The sequence below is a fragment of the Podarcis raffonei genome, chromosome 6 (assembly GCF_027172205.1).
Source record: "Podarcis raffonei isolate rPodRaf1 chromosome 6, rPodRaf1.pri, whole genome shotgun sequence".
In the NCBI taxonomy this organism is placed as follows: Eukaryota; Metazoa; Chordata; class Lepidosauria; order Squamata; family Lacertidae; genus Podarcis; species Podarcis raffonei.
In genome coordinates, this window is record NC_070607.1 from 22344847 (window position 1) to 22364902 (window position 20056).

The 20056-nt window shown below is 42.1% G+C and overlaps 1 protein-coding gene across 4 annotated transcripts in view; it reads left to right on the plus strand.

Annotated features, from left to right (window-relative positions):
* The window catches only part of COL11A1 (collagen type XI alpha 1 chain), a 255976-nt gene that overhangs the window by 21857 nt on the left and 214063 nt on the right, over positions 1-20056 (plus strand). For all 4 annotated transcript variants that reach the window (XM_053391592.1, XM_053391595.1, XM_053391593.1 and 1 more), the window contains exon 2: positions 11379-11546. In XM_053391592.1, coding sequence (XP_053247567.1) covers positions 11379-11546 — 168 coding nt within the window. The remainder of the gene's footprint in view (positions 1-11378; positions 11547-20056) is intronic.

Consider the following 20056-nt stretch of genomic DNA (forward strand, 5'->3'; position numbering starts at 1 on the left):
TGGGTAAGTGAATTCTCCATCACCACCCAGCCATCCCCAGTAACGTATGCAAAACAGAGGTGGTTGGCAAGCTATGGCAGAGGCAACAAACATCTGGAGAGGCATTATCCATTCCCTAAAACATTTTTTTTTTTAACCTGGATTGCTGAAATGGGTCTTATAATATTAGATCTCCACAACCTGGAGTCATCAACCACCACCCTGGAAAAACTCCCTTCTCATTGCTAAGGTATTTTGCTGATAGGTCTTCAGCTACACTACAGGCCAGTGTCAGCAAGTTACAACTTGGAGCAAGGCCGAGGCTTCAGTGGCCATGCCAAGGATGAAACAGTGTCTACTTCCCTAATGAGTATCCTCTTATTGGCTAGGACGTTTGGTGTGAGACCAGGCCTGTATCCTCTGAAATACGCTTAGGGATGTATACTGCTCTGTCTCTCCTTGAACTGTCTAGCAAAGGACTCTTCCTCCTGATAGAGGTTCTCTTTTCCTAATTCTAGTCAGCCATTAATTGTGACAGAAAAATTGTGAGCAGTAAACAAAGGGAGCTTGAACTATGAGTCAACCGTGCAGCCATTTGGAAACAGAATAATTTGGAAGGATTTAATCAGCTGTGATATTGTGCACACACTTTCAAAAACCTGCTATCATTTATTAGGGAAACCCCCCCCCCCGCTTTGGCCATTTCTTTCTCCATCTTTGGGAAGGTGTTATGTGTCTGTGATTAAAGACTCAACAGATGCTCGTGTTGATTGAAGATAATGCAGGAATGCTTTTACGAAATACAGTACCAATCCTCATTAAGGGTGAGCTTGCACATGCTTGCATTTTCTAGAAGAGTTGCATACTTTCAGTTCCAATGAGAGGTATAGAAGAATGGGGAACCTGTGGTCTTCCAGTTGTTTTTAAACTCCCCAATTCAGGGACGATGGCAGTTTCTGACCATTCACATAGACACACCAAAGAAAAACAATTGCAGTACTTGGTTGGGGTAGATGGCATAAATGATAATTGGGGTGGGCAGTAGCAAATGAATGTGGAAAGGGGCACAAACACTGCTCTGACCTCCTAACAGGTAAGTTTCTTCTGCTTTCTGGGAGGAACAAGGTGCCCGTGAGGTTGGTGCCATGCAAACACACCAGCTGAGCCAATATGGTGCTCCAGCTGATGTGTTTGTATGACACCACCTGACCCACTGCCTTGTACCTTCCTCTCCTGGTAAGCAGCGGTGACTCACCTGCTGGGAGGTCAGGTAAACACCACCAACCCACTATGCCGTCTGCTGCATGTTGCAATGTGGAGCATTCCCTGTTCAGGATTCCAGTTGTTCCATTTCCAGGCTCCCCTGGTTTTCCATTTCCTCCTCACAGTCTGGAAGTGTTCAGTAGCCCTTGAGCATGCTCAGACCTCATTCGACTGTTTTTGCCCCCCTTTAGGGTTTGTTCTAACAACCCTAACGACAACAACAGCAGCAACATTTCTGCAAAGTGCAGGGTCCTCCCCACATTCCAGTTATCTTCCAGTTATGAGTGGAAGTTATGATATCTTCCAGTTATGAGTGGGTGCAGCTGTTTTGACTACATGAACAATGGCACTCACCGCCTAAACATGAGAAATCGATGGAGTTATCCCATCAGACCTGTATGTGTATGTATGGTAGGGATCACACAACTAACCAACCCTGTGGATCTCACTCTGATACACAACCATATTCTTGTAGCCCAATTCTGTGCAGATCTATTTTCAAGTAGTTCCCACTGTGTTCATTGTTATTTTCTCCCAAGCAAGGGCTCATCCACACTTCCCTTTGTCCCATGATTACTTCAGCTTCTCCCATGATTTCTAGACACAGGTCCAAGAGTATTTTTCTTTTGTCCAGCCACTTCCCCCAGAAAAACTCACCGTTTACTGCAGAAAACCCGACTGATGTTTGTTCTAAGTAAACACGCATGGGGGTAATGCATTGGATTTATAAATGCTGCTCTATTGTTTGCCACACAAGGCTTTCTAATGAGCATAGGTATACGCACTCTGTACACATGTCTAAGTGTGAAAGAGTGTAAGCTTGTAGATGTACAACTCAACTGTCACATGTGCAGGTGCACAGACTGTATACCCATTGAACATTACATGAATAACTGTACAAATGCACAGATCCAGTATTGTGTACACAGATTGGACACTCATTGAATGTAATGAATGAAAGCCCTTATCAGAGATCTGCATTCAATGATTTGATGACTGCCTTGGTGTGATTCCTGATGGTTTAATGTTGATGCTCAAAATGTGTTGATCAGGCATCCCCAAACTTGGCCCTCTAGATGTTTTGGGACTACAACTCCCATCATCCCTAGCTAACAGGACCGGTGGTCAGGGATGATGGGAATTGTAGTCCCAAAACATCTGGAGGGCCGAGTTTGGAAATGCCTGGTGTTGATGTTCAAAATCTTTGCAGCATATATAAGAGAAAGAGAGTGTTGGATGTAGCTCATGAGGCACTGACGTTTTGGCACAATCAGTATTCTGTTAATTCTTAGTGGTGATGTAGTCTGGGCCTTTGAGATTCCTCATTAAATCTTTTCTATCTCCCAACATTCCTTTCATGCTTTGCCTCTTGTTTTTTTATTCATCTGTTTGATTTCTGGTGGTGCCTCATCTGTTTTTATGCCTGTGGACTCTGGTAGAAAAAAAGAACAGATGCTTAAAGTCAACTAAAAGTGGGGTGGTGGTGGTTATGCTTTTCTACCTGTGGCCAGCCTTTCTGCTAGAGCACATAGAACCATAACATAATGCAGACAGTTTTGAAGAATGGTTGAAGTACGGCTGACCCAAAATATCCCCTCTTGCCTCCAATTTGCAACACATTGTCAGGTGGAAAATGGGACGAGGAGGGATGTTTCATCAGCTTTCAAAGGCGAGGTGAGAGTTTGTGTAGTTGGGTGTTGGCATGGCAGAAGAAGCTCTTTTTGTTCTTCTTACACTTTCATAAAATCAAAGAACCGTAGAGTTGCAAAGGACCCTGAGGGTCATTTAGCGCAGTCCCCTGCAATGCCGGAATCTCAACTAGATCATACAGGACTGATGACCATCCAACCTCTGCTTAAAAAACCTCCAGTGAAGGAGAGTCTATAACCTCCCAACGGAGTCTGTTTCACTGTCAAACAGCTCTCACTGTCAGAAAGTTCTTCCTGATGTTTAGTCGGAATCTCCTTTCTTGTATCTTGAAGCCATTTGTTTGAGTCCTACCCTCCAGAGCAGGGGGGGAACAAGCTTGCTCCATCTTCCATGTGGCAGCTTTAAAGATATTTGAAGATGGCTATCACATCTCCACCCAGTCTCCTCTTTACCGGTAGAAACATACCCAACCCCGTCACCTGTTCCTCAAAAGGCTTGGTTTTCGGATCCTTTATTATCTTGACCACCCTCCTCTGTGCACGTTCCATCTTGTCCAATATCCTCCTTAAATTCATTCTGCACATACTTTAAAAGTGCTGTGGAGGCAGAGACTTCTGGTCACTGGTCTCCATCCCCCCTCAAGTGCCTGTGCTAATGGTAACGCTTACTCTATTCTGAAATGAAGCCAACGGTTTCATCGCACACCCTCTTGAAATTGCATCTCCTCTTTGGAAATGATTTAATTTGGATTAAATGAGAATTAGCTTGACGGTGTGCATGGGCACATAGGGAACTGCCTTATACCACATCAGACCACTGGTCCATCTATCTCCGTACTGGTGTCCCTGACTGATGGCAGAGTTTCAAGATGGGGGTGTTTTTTCAGCTCCAACTGGATATGCCAGGGATTGTGCCTGGGCCTTCATGTGAGCAGGATGCTCTACCACTGAACTACGACCCTTCCTCTCTTTCTTTTTTGGAAATAATTTTTATTAATTTTACAAAATAAATTTCATATTTACCACATTTCAATTTCAAAATCAAACAAGGTTCTTCCAAAACTTAGGACTTCTCTCCTCCCCTCTGTGGGTCCTTTATATATCTAAATTAACTGCATATTATAATTCTTCCACATTATGGTCCTCCAAAATATCCAAAGTCTTTGTAACATTGCAAGTTACTGAAAGCCTGCCAAAGAACTCAAATGATTACAGTGTTCTTTTAAATACAGTCTATATTTGTCGCATTCCCTTTTGAAGCTTTGGTCCTCCCAGATTCTGATTTTCCCTGCCAATCTTGCCATCTCTACATATTCTAATAACTTCGTCTGCCAGTCCACTTTTGTCGGCTTTTTCTCCTCTTTCCACTGCTGGGCAAGCAGCAGTCTTGCAGCTGTAGTTGCATACATGAATATTCTTCTCAAATCTTTTGGTATTTCTGCACCTATAATTCCTAGGAGAAAGGCTTCTGGTCTTTTATCAAATGCCAACATTTTTTAAAAGTTCATTATCTATCATTTCCCAGAATTCCTTTATCTTTTTACAATTCCACCACATATGATGAAAGGTACCCTCTTTTTCCTTACATTTCCAATGACCCTTCCTGAATGGACCTCAGCAACTGAACTTGCGTGAACTGAGAATACACAGCAGAGGGCCACCCACCCCATCTTTCCCATAGCTACATACTGCACCGGGAAGATGGGTAGAGCTGCCCAAATCATCTTTCAGGAAAACTTGCCCTCCGTTATTCAACTTTTCATTGGGAATCATGCAAAACCTTCTGAGTTACTTTATGGTTTTTTGTGTTTGTTTGTTTCTGCATTTTTTATTTCCAGATGGAAGGAACTGCATAAAAATCTATTGACAGATAGGGAAAACCTGGAACATGTGTCTTTAGAACATTCACAAGGCAATATGAGGTTTGGCCACAAATTCAGCAGCTTTTGATATCAGCCTTCAGGCTGGCTTATACGCTGCGCTGCGCTGAATAATTCCAGGTTTGCCGCCATGTGTTCCTGACAGAGGACATGCAGATTTATGAAATGCTAGAATGGAAGGGGGGGAGAGAGAAAATGCATAGTAATTTTGATATCAGATCTAAGCTAAGAGAGAAAAATCATTTGTACTCTTTTCAACTATTTTATGAAGTGTTAGGATTCTAAGCAATTGTTTGCTCTGTTTTAATTCAAGTTTAAGGCAAATGATGTCTTTTAAAAGTGTATGAAGAAAACAACCTGTCTGAGCCTTGCTTGAAGTTTTACAACTGCTTTTAGTATAGTTGGAAGGCAAAAGAGAAAAGAGATCTTTTCTTTGTTTGCTACAGTGAGCTGGTGCTCAGAAAACTGTTTGCCATTTAGTTCTGCTTGTTTTCTTTATGGCAACACAAACTTAATCTTGAGTAAACATGCCTAGGATTTTTCTATCATAGTACCAGTAAAAAATTATTATTATTATTATTATTATTATTATTATTATTATTATCCTCTTCTAGTGAGCTCAGGTGGTGAATTTCAACATGAATGAAATCACAAATAGGCCACTGAGAGGAGTGAGGTATGGGAATGCTATCTCATAAGGAGGCTACCCCGTGTCTCAAAAAATCATGGCTTCTGGCCAGAAAAGAGAACAAAAAAGTACTAATTTATTTGTATGCTTGCACACTTAGGCTGCATTCAGACATGGAGCTGATTGCATTAGTTTGTCCAATTACCAGTGCCCCTGTTACACTGCAGTACCTGCTATGTTAAGGAACTGTGACTTTTGGGTCAATATACTGCTATAACAATACTAAATTTCATTTGCCACCAGTGGGTGTGGTGTGAATGAGTTTGTTTTCTATCAAAACGTATAGGGCATATATTTAGGTACAGATAAACCATCAGTTTCTATGTGAATGGGATCTATGCAACATAGAACATATATTTATACTCCATAGACCTTTGTAGTTGCAAGCAAGTAGGAACACGAGTTATGATTACCATTACACAACCATTACGGGTGATGAAAAATAATACTTTCCATATTCATTGCCATCTGAACTTGGTTGTGTGGAGTGCCCCTTCAGCCTCGCACTTAACTGGTGCTTGACATCTCTGCTGAGGGAATAAAGCGAGCCACTAAAACTGGGATGGGGAACATGTGGTTCTCCAGCAGACCAAGATGATCAAGGATCTAGAAACCAAGCCTTATGAGGGAGTTGGGTATGTTTTGACTGGCAAAGGGGAGACTGAGAGGAGATGTGGTAAAGGTACTCTTGACCGTTAGGTCCAGTCATGGACGACTCTGGGGATGCAGCACTCATCTCACTCTATAGGCCGAGGGAGCCGGTTTTTATCCACAGACAGCTTCCGGGTCATGTGGCCAGCATGACTAAGCCACTTCTGGAGAACCAGAGCAGTGCATGAAAACGCCATTTACCTTCCTGCCAGAGCAGTACCTATTTATCTACTTGCAGTTGACATGCTTTCGAACTGCTAGGTTGGCAGGAGCTGGGACCGAACAACAGGAGCTCACCCTGTTGTGGGTATTCAAACCGTGAATAGGCTCTGTGGTTTAGACCACAGCGATGTGATAGCTATTTTCAAGTATATTTACAATTGCCACATAGAAGATGGAGCAAGCTTGTTTTCTCCTGCTCTGGAGGGTAAGCCTCAAACCAATGGCTTCAAGATACAAGAAAGGAGATTCTGACTAAACATCATGAAAAACTTTCTGATAGTGAGAGCTGTTTGATAGCGGAATGGATTCCCTCAGGAGGTTGTAGACTAGGCTTTCTCAGCCTTGGTCCTCCAGATGTTTTGAGACTACAATTCCCATCATCCCTGACCACTGGTCCTGCTAGTTAAGGATTATGGGAGTTGTAGGCCAAAAACATCTGGAGGGCTGAGATTGAGGAAACCTGTTGTAGACTCTCCTTCACTGGAGGTTTTTAAGCAGAGTTTGGATGGCCATCAGTCCTGTATGATTTAGTTGAGATTCCAGCATTGATTCTATATTTTATGATATTATGATTCTGTTACCTGCAACTCCATCATTGGCTATGCTGACTGGGCTGATAGGAGTTGGAGTTCAACAACATCTGGTGGGCCACTGCTTCCCCATATCTGCAGCAAATGAATGTTGATGTATAAATAATAAGGTTTCCATGTCCTGCCTAGGATAAGGCTTCACTTAATTTTATGCAACGTTATCTAGCCAGTGGTTAACTTGGTTGGTTTGAATGTTGGTTAGATGCAATATATCTAAAGGCATCAAAGCTACAGAGCCTGGCTTTTATAAACACAGTCATAGCATCATAAAGCTGGAATGTCTCTTGAGAATTTCCTAATCCAGTCTCCAGATTAAGAATCCATAAAAATGTTACCACTGGTTAATGTACATGCATATTCCTTGTAAAAATACTATAATCCCCCTAAGCCAGTATTAATTAATCAATCAGTTAAATCTTCTTATGCAGGGGGAGCTGCAGTAAGCAATTGTGCTTTGGGACAGTTTTCAGGACCTGTTTACAGAATTGAAAGCCAAATAACCAATGGACTGCTGGAATTCAGCTAGAAAGATTTGTCTTCAGATTCCCACTCAGCCATGAATTTCACTGGATGGCATTGGGTTTGCCACTTTCTCTAGGCCTAGTCTACTCCACAGGGTTGCTCTGAGGATAAAATGGGTTAAACTTTAAACTCTCGAGTTTGCCATTGGACCCAAGCTGATACCTCTTTTTGTTGTGAAATAAGCTGGTTGTGATGAGTACTGGGTACCGAAAGGACTTAAGTTTGGTTATAGGATTTGCTGCCACTTGCTTTCTTCTAAGAGCTTAGATAGGACTGGTGGATGGGAGATAGGATAGGGGTGCAAGGAATTTTCACTTCTTGAACCAATATGCTAATAGAAACACAGTTATGCTTTGAAATTTGGCCTCCTTAGAATTTTGTGGTGCAGTTCTTTGGTTTTAAAAGGGAGGTACAAAATGTGTATATTAGAGAAACGTTCACACAAAAATGTGTATATTAGGGAAAATAGCATACTGACATACAGTACATTGGAAAGAATTGCTTGTAAGCTGTGAACTATAGTCAAAATCGTGTAGAAGTGCATATATTATGAGAATCATAGAATTGTAGAGTTATGGGCCCACAAGGTTCATCTTATTCAACCCTCTGCAATGTAGGAAACTTTTGCTCAATGTGGAGCTTGACCCCATAACCCTGAGATTAAGGGGGTCTCATGCTTTACCTGTTGAGCTTCCTGTATGAAATGTGTGTGAAAGTATTCTCTTTATTACCAAAATGTCAAACTGACATGATAATGGGGCAAACAGAATTTAAGATTGGAAAAATGAGAAACTGGGAGAAACCAAAATCGACAGATATATCCATAGGATACACTAACCTTGCAATATATATATATATATATATATATATATATATATATATATATATATTTTCAGAGTCCTGTTTAGCAAGTGTTGTTCATTTATTCAGTCATTCAGGAGCCAGGTGGTCAGAACATATATTGCACCAGTTGTCTATGCTCACCAGCCACAGGAGCTCTCCATGGTGTCAGATACAGGTCTTTCTGCCAGCATGGTGTAGTGGTTAAGAGCAGTGGACTCGTAATCTGGTGACCCGGGTTCACTTTCCCGCTGCTCCACATGCAGCTGCTGGGTGACCTTGGGCTGGTCACACTTCTCTGAAGTCTCTCAGTCTCACTCACCTCACAGAGTCTTTGTTGTGGGGGAGGAAGGGAAAGGAGATTGTTAGCCGCTTTGAGACTCCTTCAGGGGAGTGAAAGGCAGGATATCAAGTCCAAATTCTTCTTCTTCTTCTTCTTCTTCTTCTTCTTCTTCTTCTTCTTCTTCTTCTTTTTCTTCTATTTCTTCTTCTTCCTCAATCCTACCTGGATCTCAGCTGGGACCTTCTGCATGTGCTCTGCCACTGAGCTAAAACTAGCTGATTCCAGCATGCATTTTTAACAGTGGGTTTTATTGTGGCATGTAGTTTGGTGCTTAATGTTGGTGAGTGACAAATGCGGGTGCACAGGCCAACCCATGGTTTATGCATATGTTTCTGCAGCCAGAAAACCCCCCTGAAATATCTTAAGTTGTGGCAGACTAGGGAAAGACCAAGAGAACCCTATCTTTCAAGTTCCAGTGATCTGACTTACTATTTCCCTTCAGTGTTCTTCAACTTTGGGTCCCCTGCCATTGTTGGATTACAGCTCCCATCATCCTCAGCCAGTTTATCCAATGGTCTAAGATGTTAGGAGCTGTAGTCCAATGACATCTGGGGACCCAATGTTGAAGAAGACTGTCTACATGCAGGAAGCTTCTGGTTTTCCTATCTACCAAGGCTCTGAGCCCGGCCTTGGCTGGGGAGGGCGGGATATAAATAAAAATTATTATTATTATTATTATTATTATTTGCATTTTTAAGAAAAAAGCAGCTGTGTCTTTATTCAGAATGTGCTCTGGATTCTGATGAGGAAATGCACCAATTTCTTGCTGGAAATCACCCCTTTCCTCCTGACTACATTTGGAGGGATTTTGCTCAGTGCAGTGGTGAGATAATCCATGACTTGCCCTCAGTTTCCAGCTAGAGAGAAAACCACGACAAAGCATGATAAAGCTATCATTTTGGTAAGGGTGGTGAACAGAAGGGTAGACTGCTGAATGAAATCCAACTTTTGATCAAACTGATAGCATGCTACGTAACTTGTTTAAAGTTTCCTCTTTTTCACTGAAGAAATGTTTTCTGTATAAACTTCTTTCTGTGGTTTACCAAAGTTGGGTTCCTGGTTGTTGTAGCTGTGTCTCTTCTCAGTTTATTTCTTCTGTGCCAGGTTTCTGTGCCAGTGTGGTACCCTCTAAATGTTGGCTGGCATGGCCAATGGTCAAGGATATTAGCTATCATTGCATCTGTTCAAAGACAAATCTATGACTACTTGTCTTCCTCCTCATTGATATTTTAGCGTTACTCTTCAGGTTAAGAAATCCTTATACAGTGGTACTTTGATTCTCAAACGGCTTAGTTGTCAAACAAATCGGCTCACGAGCACTGCAAACCCGGAAGTAAGTGTTCCGGTTTGTGAACGTTTTTTGGAAACTGAACATCCAATGCGGCTTCCGCTTGAGTGCAGGAAGCCCCTGCAGCCAATTGGAAGCTGTGCCTTGGTTTTCAAATGGAGCCTTCATTGCATATCTTTCGGCATCAGTAAAAAGCATTCCTCTTCTCCCAGGCCTTTGGCTAATTAAACAATGTGTGTGGGGTGGTGGTTATATGTTATGTATTTTTGTGTTTTTATACTGTAAACTGCCCTGTGATATTCTGAAGAAGGATGGTGTGTAAATTTAATTAACAAATAATAAATAAATTGTAGTTGCCGTACAAAAGATGGCGCTAGTCATGCATGCTCCTTGCCCAACAATTTGTAAGAGTTGACTGTCTTGTGGTGGCGGCAGAACCTGTGTCATTGCCCAGGGCCAGGAGTGCAGCTTCTAAATCTGGGCAGTTCCGCAGTGTTGCACCCTTATGTCAATTTGCTCATCTTAGGAGTGCCTTAGCACCTCCCTGATCCTTTCTCTGTTCTCCCATGGAATGCTTCTGGTCTAAAAACTGCTGAAGTTTGTGGTGGAGGTAAATTTGTCTCTTTGAGGCACAGATTCCACACGGCTCCTGCTTCATGGCACCCTGACAAATGTAAAGTTTGTGGTACATCATAAGGCATCCTTCTCATGAGGTCTAAGCAAAAATGCTTTAAAAGTGTGTATGATAATTTGGATTAAAGACCTTCCCCTTTAAAATAAGAGAGATTTCTTAAATCCAGGGGACCTTTGTCACCCTTTGATTACTCCTTCCTTCCTTCCTTCCGTTGCTCTAATAATAATAATAATAATAATAATAATAATAATAAATAAATAAATAAATTATTATTTATACCCCGCCCATCTGACTGGGTTTCTCCAGCCACTCTGTGCGGCTTCCAACACTAAAATACAATAACCTATTAAACATTAAAAGCTTCCCTAAACAGAGCTGCCTTCAGACTCTTGCCTTAGACTTCCTCCCTCTTCCAGCCAACTCTGCCATATTAGTTTGGAGTACGCACAGTCGTGTCTTCCTAACTCCACATCTGATTTCCTGATAACCTTCCTTCTGCTGCATCTGTTTCTGGAGAAAAAGACAGAGGTTGGAGATTAGTGGATTGGAGGGATACTGGCCTCCTGCATTTGTTGTGACTCTGACCAGTTTTATTTCATGAGATCCTAATTTCTGCTAGCACAAGCAAGGGAGCTCGGGGGCTGTTGGACCTATTGGACATTTGCTAATAGGCTTTGTACCACCAGAGATTTTTTAGGGGGGGGTGACCCAAAATGATGTTTAATCCCTGAACATGCTCCTGAATACATCACTTCAGTTTCTAAGAAGTGAGCAAATGCAATATTTTGGAAGGAGTGTGAATAATGTCTTTTTTCTCTTTGTTTTTCAGCTGAACCAGTCGACGTGCTCAAAGCATTAGAGTTTCACAATTCACCAGAAGGAATATCAAAAACAGCAGGAATTTGCATAAACAGAAGGAATTCCAAAGGATCAGATGTTGCCTACAGAGTTTCAAAAAACGCACAACTCAGTGCTCCAACCAAACAATTGTACCCAGGTGAGGGGAGCTGTTTGTGACTTGCAATATTTATTTTTAGGTGAAGTTAATCTTTTATGTTTTTACAGGCTCTTGGCTTTGTCTTTAAGCTTATGACACCCCAAAACTATGATTACGATTTCATTTACCAACACTTCATTTCATCAACCAACACTTTAGAACAGGGATGGGGAACTTCTTTTCAAACTGAGGACCACATTCTCTTCTGGACAGCTTTTCAGGGGCAACATATGAGTTGGGGCCAAAGGCCAAAGTGAGCAGAGCGCCAAATGTGAATTTGACATTCGTACAGAAGACTCATTCATCCCCTGTCCAGCCTCAATTCAGGAAAACAAGAAATCTTATCAGAGTTTAATGGCAGCTTCCTGACAAATGAAAGCACTCAAGGAGCAGGCAGGTCCGATGTGTAGCCTGGGGAGAGTCCCAAAGGCCAGACAGAGGGGCTAGTGTGGTTACATTTTACCATGGAACAGTTCCCAACCCCTCCTTAGGAAGTACATTAAAGCATCACAGGAAGTGATGATATAGAAAGTTCATTTTCTTTCTGGTAAAGTTACCCAGGCACCACAGCAAATTACGTTGTAGATTGCAGACAATTTAGATACAAATAATGTAAATTAGAACCACCACCCCTTCCCTTTGCAACAGAAGGCTTCTGGATTTTTTAATTAAATCATAGTTTCCCATTGTAACGGAACTGGAAAACTGGTTTAGCCTCTATTCTTAAGCACCAGTGATTTAATTGTGGCTTCCTCTGGTGTAGAGATCTATAGGATTGTACTGTTTTCAGATTATAGACAGGATATGATGTCAGGAGTAAGGAACACATAGTTTCTCAGATGTTGTTGAGCTTCAAGACCCATCTGCACCAGCCAGCATGGCCAGTGATCAGGGATGATGACAGCTGTAGTCCAATAGTATATGGAGGGCAACAAAGGGCGCCATTGCCATTCTAAGAGAACAAGGGTGGCGTTCATGGTAAATTCTGGCACCTCTTTTTCTAGAAAAATAGAACTGGACATCCATATTTTCATCGGAGAAATGTTGGAGGGTATGGATAGGATGTCCCTATTTTCATCAGATGCAGGTGGCTGAGCCTTTGGGGCTTGCCAATCAGAAGGTTGGTGGTTCAAATCCCTGGAATGGAGTGAGCTCTTGTTGCTGTGTCCTAGCTTCTGCCAACCTAGCAGTTCAAAAGCACGCCAGTGCAAGTCAATAAATAGGTACCACTGTGGCATGAAGGTAAACGGTGTTTCCATGTGCTCTGGCTTACGTCATGGTGTTCCATTGTGCCAGAAGCGGTTTAGTCATGCTGGCCACATGACCCGGAAAGCTGTCTGTGGACAAACACCGGCACCCTCGGCCTGAAGCGAGATGAACACTGTAACCCCATAGTTGCCTTTGACTGGACTTAAACGTCCAGGAGTCCTTTACCTTTTTCCTATTTTCATCAGAGAAATGTTGGAGGGTATGCCTTAGCAGGGGATAACCAGACCAGAAAGTATATCTGCCTGAAGTACAGAGATAGTATTAACTTTTTGTATTTTTAAAGAAGGAACTATGGTACCTCGGGTTACAAACACTTCAGGTTACATACGCTTCAGGTTACAGACACCGCTAACCCAGAAATATTACCTCAGGTTAAGAACTTTGCTTCAGGATGAGAACAGAAATCATGCTCCGGTGGCGCGGCAGCAGCAGGAGGCCCCATTAGCTAAAGTGGTGCTTCAGGTTAAGAACAGTCTCAGGTTAAGAACGGACCTCTGGAACGAATTAAGTACTTAACCCGAGGTACCACTATATTAGTCTTGAAATAAGGAGCAGTTGGCGAGCCTGAGGAGAAGAAAAACGAGATTGAACATGCTGGAATTTACAACTTAGTGGCTGCGGTCCTGCACGGTGGTTGCTACTGAAATCCCATTCATTCCAATGGGATTTAAGCAGTCAGCCTTCCTGGCCCTATGCGAGGGGAGTTTCTCTCTCAGTGTTGGCCACCTGACAGCCGTCTCCTCCTGAGGAAGCAGCATCTCTCGGCTGGCCTGTGCAGCAGCTGCCCTTGAAAACAAGCTCTGAGTCGCTCGGGAACAATGGCACTCTCTTGCGGGTCACTCTTCGACAGTATTAAAGAACCCCCTTGCTTTATCAAGGTTTTCCTGCCACCTAATGCCCTAGCTAGAGAGCTTTTCTCTCTCCTTTTTGAGAAGAGGCTCGCTTACACAAATAAGAACTGATGGTAGAGCGGAGCTGTCACTCAGTCTTAAATCACAGTGACCTTGCCATTGAAAGCTCTTGAATGGTCATTGGACCGTTGCCTTTTAGAAGCTGTTAGCAGAGAATAAAATGCCCTCTGCCAAAGCCAGGGCTGGAGAGTGCAGAACAGACATTCCCTTGAGGGGAAATAAGTCTTGTGTTAACTTGCAGTTAGGCTGGTGGTGGTGGCTTTTATTTTTTCAGAACGGCACTGTAATATAGTTGGTAGGTTTGGCAGTGATATGGAAGCTGCTCATTTTGGTGTTTTTTGTGTGTGTGTGTTTTGGTTGCCAGAGTAAACACACTCATTATGTTGTATGTTGGCAGTTACCTAAATTAAAATAGCCTTTGGCTCTGTCTTCCTTGCTCACCGCCTTTTCTTCTTTTGTGACATTTGTAGGATTTCTAGTGTTAGAACTAATCTGAGGAACTAACATTTCTGCCCCCCAGATGGCCTCAAGAGCTTTTCTCTCTGGGAATGCAGGTGAAGAAGTAGGGGGGACGGGACCATTTGAACAGCAGAGGAAAAGAGAAAACACACACACACACATTCATAGTTCTCCACTTGAACAAAAGAAGTGGAGAGAATGTGAATGCTTTAATGAACTGAGCACAAAATCGTCTGTGAACACAGCATTATCACTTTAAGGCTGTCAATGAGTTTAGTTCCCCTGTTACCTGAACAAATTATTCTACCTTTAAAAACAATTATGTAACTGGAGAGCACTAAACTCCAGTACAGGATAGTCTTATGGCAGGCAGAATAATAGCTACAAGGAAGTGGAGGGCAAAATAATGTCAATACCCAAGGTAAACGAAAACATGACAAGCCATGGTTTATTGTTATGTGACTGAGCCTAGTCTTCCCCAGGTCTTGTGACTAACCCCTGTCCTTCTCTGGTGTGGCCGTGAGGAAGTGTTTGGAAGAGTTTTCTTCCTTTTAAAAAAAATAACTGTTGCTTATCATGTCACCCAAACCTGACAAAGCCTTGGTTTGTGAATAATGTTAAACCATAGCAATATATATATATATATATATATATATATATATATATATATATATACTAAGGCTTAATGCCTCTGTCACTCTCCTCCCCTGCTCCTGTCTTTGTCATGCTGTGAAGAAACAAACCAAAGGTGAGTGCTTGTGGTTCGTTTCTTTCCAGATTTATTCCTGGCTTACCACTTGTTATTTCTTTATGGGAAATAAAACATGAATACTTGTTCACATACAGTGCAAAGCTAGCCTCTGATTTCTTGCCTCCTGAAGACAGAAGAGAGGAAGGAGCTAATCAGTAGTGTGCACTACTATGCTTCTCGTTTTCATTAAACCACAACTACTTGTTAACTATGGTTTAACATTATGTGTGAACCAGCTCAGTTTGCTGTAGAACTTCACAAAATCTGATACTGTCCTCATGAGCACATCATGCTAAGCCAAATCAGGACCTAGTATGAACGAACAAACTTGTGGGCTTCTGGGAAGGGGACTGCTGTTGTTTTCAACCATCCAAACATTTTATATGTTTATTTGTTTGTTTGGTCATTCTACTCCAGTGCTGAGCTAAGCCAAGGCATATCAGTAAAATATTTCCTGAATATACTGTAATTATACCATATTTCGTTTCATCTTTTCTTCTGGTTGACTTTCCATTCCATTATATTGTTTTTCTTATTTATACTGGACCTTAGTACTATACGATATATTTATCTTTTCTTCTTTTTAGTTATTCATATTTGTGTCTGTAATTTTCATTTTTTTTCTTCTTTATCTTTTTGTATGTTCATTTATAATTTTCATTTTCAACTGGGGGTGTGGGTGTTTGGGCAGTAAAATTTAAATAAAAATGAGTTTTAAAAAATAAAATATTTCCTGAATATCTTAGAATATTTTATATCTGCAGTTCTGGTACCATGGTACCTGATTTTAGTATTTGATATTTGACAGCAACCATTCAGTAATGTTTGGCAGGTGAGATGCAATTGTATTTAATACTGATGTGGTAATCACAGCAGCCTAGTATGTTAGCACTTGTCTTGCAGCCATAGGCAGGAAGGAATTGCATGCAGGAAAGTGAGTAGGCTGGCTGAGAATGGATGGAGCATTCTAGCCTTCAAAGGAACGTGAAAGAGGAGTCAGTCCTGGGCACGCTCAACATGCCTCCTCTCTGCTATATAGGATTCCATTTGGCCACCCCCACCCCTTAATTTGCTGCCTGGGACATATGCTCATCTGCATCCCCTCTTAATCCAGCCTGGGTGTACTGGATACACGAAATGAAATTCCATTCACATTTCAAAGTTTGAGATATGATGCTCAAGCGATGCCTTCAAACTCTCAAATGAAAACTGTTACATTTAATATGTGGCTGGCAAAAGAATGCTAATATTTGCAGTTACTCGCTTCAGCTTGAAGAGCTGTATCAAGTTGCTATTCTGAAGACCATTTGAGGACCAAAGTTGCTTTTTTACAGGAAGACACTGAGAGGATTGTGTGTTTGTTTGTTTTTCTTTAAGTCTATACAGTGGTACCTCGGGTTAAGAACTTAATTTGTTCTGGAGGTCCGTTCTTAACCTGAAACTGTTCTTAACCTGAGGTACCACTTTAGCTAATGGGGCCTCCCGCTGCTGCTGCACTGCCACCGCGCAGTTTCTGTTCTCATCCTGAAGCAAAGTTCTTAACCCGAGGTACTATTTTTGGGTTATTGGAGTCTGTAACCTGAAGCATCTGTAACCTGAAGCGTCTGTAACCCGAGGTACCACTGTATAGTAAAGATAATGGATGATATGCAGGGTTAAAGTAAAGGTAAAGGGACCCCTGACCATTAGGTCCAGTCGTGACCGACTCTGGGGTTGCGCGCTCATCTCGTTCTATAGTCCGAGGGAGCCGGCGTTTGTCCACAGACAGCTTCCGGGTCATGTGGCCAGCATAACTAAGCCACTTCTGGCGAACCAGAGCAGCACACGGAAACACCGTTTACCTTCCTGCCAGAGCGGTACCTATTTATCTACTTGCACTTTGACATGCTTTCGAACTGCTAGGTTGGCAGGACATACTCAAAGTTGAAATCAGTGAACTTAAGGCTGAGATAAATGCACTCAGCTTTTGAATGACAAACATTGCATTTAATATTTTGGTGGCCAAAGGATGCTAATATTTACAGATACTCACTTGAGCTTGGAGGAATACATAAAGCCTTGTTCTCTACAGTAAGCAGCTGGGAGGAGTTGTGTTTTTTAAAAACTCAATCTAGTAAAGATAATGCTATCCACTGCCCAATTTGGGAGAACGCTTCAAAACCTCTGTCCATGACCTTCCCACAGGGTTTTCTATCTGCAGTTTGTTCTAGCAGCCTGAAAGCACATGCCCAGACTAGATGAATTAGTGCCACCTGCCTTAAACATTCTCAGCATATCCTTTAGATTAGATTAACAGTTCAGACAAGGCAGGTGTTCAGTTCCTTTCAAGTCTGAAGCTCTCTGTCCATCTGGGCCTCATTCGTGCAGCTCTGAGCTTTTTCTTCCTTTTTGCAGTCACTTGTGCCAAAAGGTAGGACGCTGAGCATATCCATTTTCAGCTGAGAACAAAATAGCTTTCACACGTAGGACGCTCTATTGTTGTACGTGTCAACAGAAAGTGCTTCCAATACAATGCACATTTGTTTCTTTGTTGTCACTTAATGTGTGGTTGGTCTAAAGCTGTGTTCTTCAGACTTGGGTCCCGAGATGTCGTTGGACTACAACTCCTGTCATCCATGGCTGCTGCCTAAGCTGTCTGGGGGAGATGGGAGTTGTAGTCCAACAATATCTGGGAATCCAAGGTTGGGAAAAAATTCTTGGTGTAAAGAGGTGGGGGTTGGACAAGCTGTAATGGGTTTTGTGGGGTGAGCTGTAAGGGGAAGAGGGGGTGGTTTGGAGAACTGGATGGGGGAAGTGGGGTGGGTGAGTGAAATGAGGAGGGGGGAAACCCATAGAAACAGAAAAACAACAAGAAATATTTAGGGAAAGGAGGAGAAGGTGCTGATGCACCACATATAATGGAAATGTTTCTGGACTCCCATACAAATTATAAAATCCTATAGCTTACAATTGATAAGAACCACCTTCCTGCAAGCCCTACACACGATACCTGGCTTTCATTCTCATTTTGAATAAGTCAGAGGCTGGCAGCCCTTTTAAGCCTTGAGGAGTCCTTGAGAGCCAGTGTGGTATAGTGGTTAAGAGCGCTAGACTCGTAATCTGGGGAACCGGGTTCGCGTCCCCGCTCCTCCACATGCAGCTGCTGGGTGACCTTGGGCCAGTCACACTTCTCTGAAGTCTCTCAGCCCCACTCACCTCACTGAGTGTTTGTTGTGGGGGAGGAAGGGAAAGAGAATGTTAGCCGTTTTGAGACTCCTTCGGGTAGTGATAAAGCGGGATATCAAATCCAAACTACTACTCCTCTTCTTCTTCTTCTTCTTCTTCTTCTTCTTCTTCTTCTTCTTCTTCTTCTCAAATAAATTCCTTCCAACTAACAGGAACTTTCATATAACTTCTGTGATTGAAGTGCTTCCATATTGGCCTAGCTCACAAATGGTCAAGTTATGGTAATAAAGTTAGGCTGTTGGGTTTTTTTTTGGTTTTTTGTTGTTGTTGAAATAAACAAAACAGATCAAAATGGAAAAAATGTATGCATTAATAAAAAATTATAGTTATGCCTCATGAATAAACAGGTGAAACACAAATAGGGTTAGAAAGAAATCCATAGGTTTTTGAAACGATGGCCTCAGTTCATCAAGCAAGCCATCCCCACCTCCTGTAGCTTCTGCCCTTAAATTTGCCTTTCTCTCTGAAAGGTTTACAAGTCAAATTTCCAGAATTGTATCCAAGGTTAGAGACAGATTCAAATGGCTTGGAATATTTCAAAACCTTCCGTGAGCATAATCTGTTTAAACCCTCTCTCACTTACAGCGGTTTTAAGGAGCTTAAGCAATTTGAAACCTGTAGAGCATCTAATGTTGTTTAAGCTCCACAAAGCCACTTTATGATTCAGCCCCAGCAGTTTTATATCGCTCAAATGCAAATTACGTTGGAGCCCATCCCACCGGGATGCTAAGCGGTTCTAATTTGGGCTTTAAAAATGAACTCGCTTTACTCCTCTTTTTCCTAGATGCACTAAGGGCTTCGAGTGTCTAAAACAGGAATAGCTCTCTCCACAGCTATTTCATTCATCTACAGGTCCCCTGACTCACATGGTGTAGAGGGGATGCTTATCAAATTTGCAAATGACACTTAGCTTAATGCTATGGAAGATGGAAATAGCATTCAAAATTATCATGGTAGGCTGGAATATGGGGCAGAAAGGAAACCAGCAAGATAATTTGCTTTTACACCATGCTATGTTTTTCTGTCTTTTACCGTAAGCCACTTAATATGTTTTTTTGATGTTAAGCAGTCGAGCCAGTTTGCTGCTTAGCAATAAATAAATGCAGGACTCTATGCTCATATGCATAACCCAGGTATGGGGAACATCTGGCCCTCCAGATGTTGCTGAACTACAGTACTCATTATTCCTTGCTATTGGCCATACTTGCCTGGAGCTGGTGGGAGTTGGAGTTCAGAAACATCTAAATAACCAAAGGTGTACACCAGGCATACACAGAAACTTGGTCTCACAACTTTCCATAAGCACACACACACACTTTCCTACACACACACACACACACACACACACACACACACACAAAATCATATGGGCACACCTGCACCTATCACACCTGCAAAGACAAGGAATATGACCTCTGAATGCTTCTTCAACTATATGGGTCCCCATATATTTAGGGTTGTATAATTTAACACCAACATCTTGAATTGGGTTTGGTAGCATATAGGTAGTAAGTGCAGCTTCTGCAAATTTGCACCATGCAAAATTATGGCAGCTTCTTGACTGTCTTCAAGAGTAGTCCCATGTAGAGTGCATTACAGTGATCTAGGTTATCAAAAGATGGATGATTGTGACCAATATTAGGCTTGCCCAAGCCACACTAAAATCAGTGAGACCAACACTCGAGTCCTAATCATGCTTACTCACAAGTAAGTTCCATTTATTTTGTTGTGACACAGTTTCATTGCAGCCTACTTGATTAAAGGTGAGTTCTACTGAACTTGAGGGGACTTCATGTGAATAAGATCAAGAATGGTATAGGAACCCCGTTGCTTTTTAAAGATAATTTTCATTGTCAGATAACAACCAGTAACAACTGCAACTGAATAGAAAACAA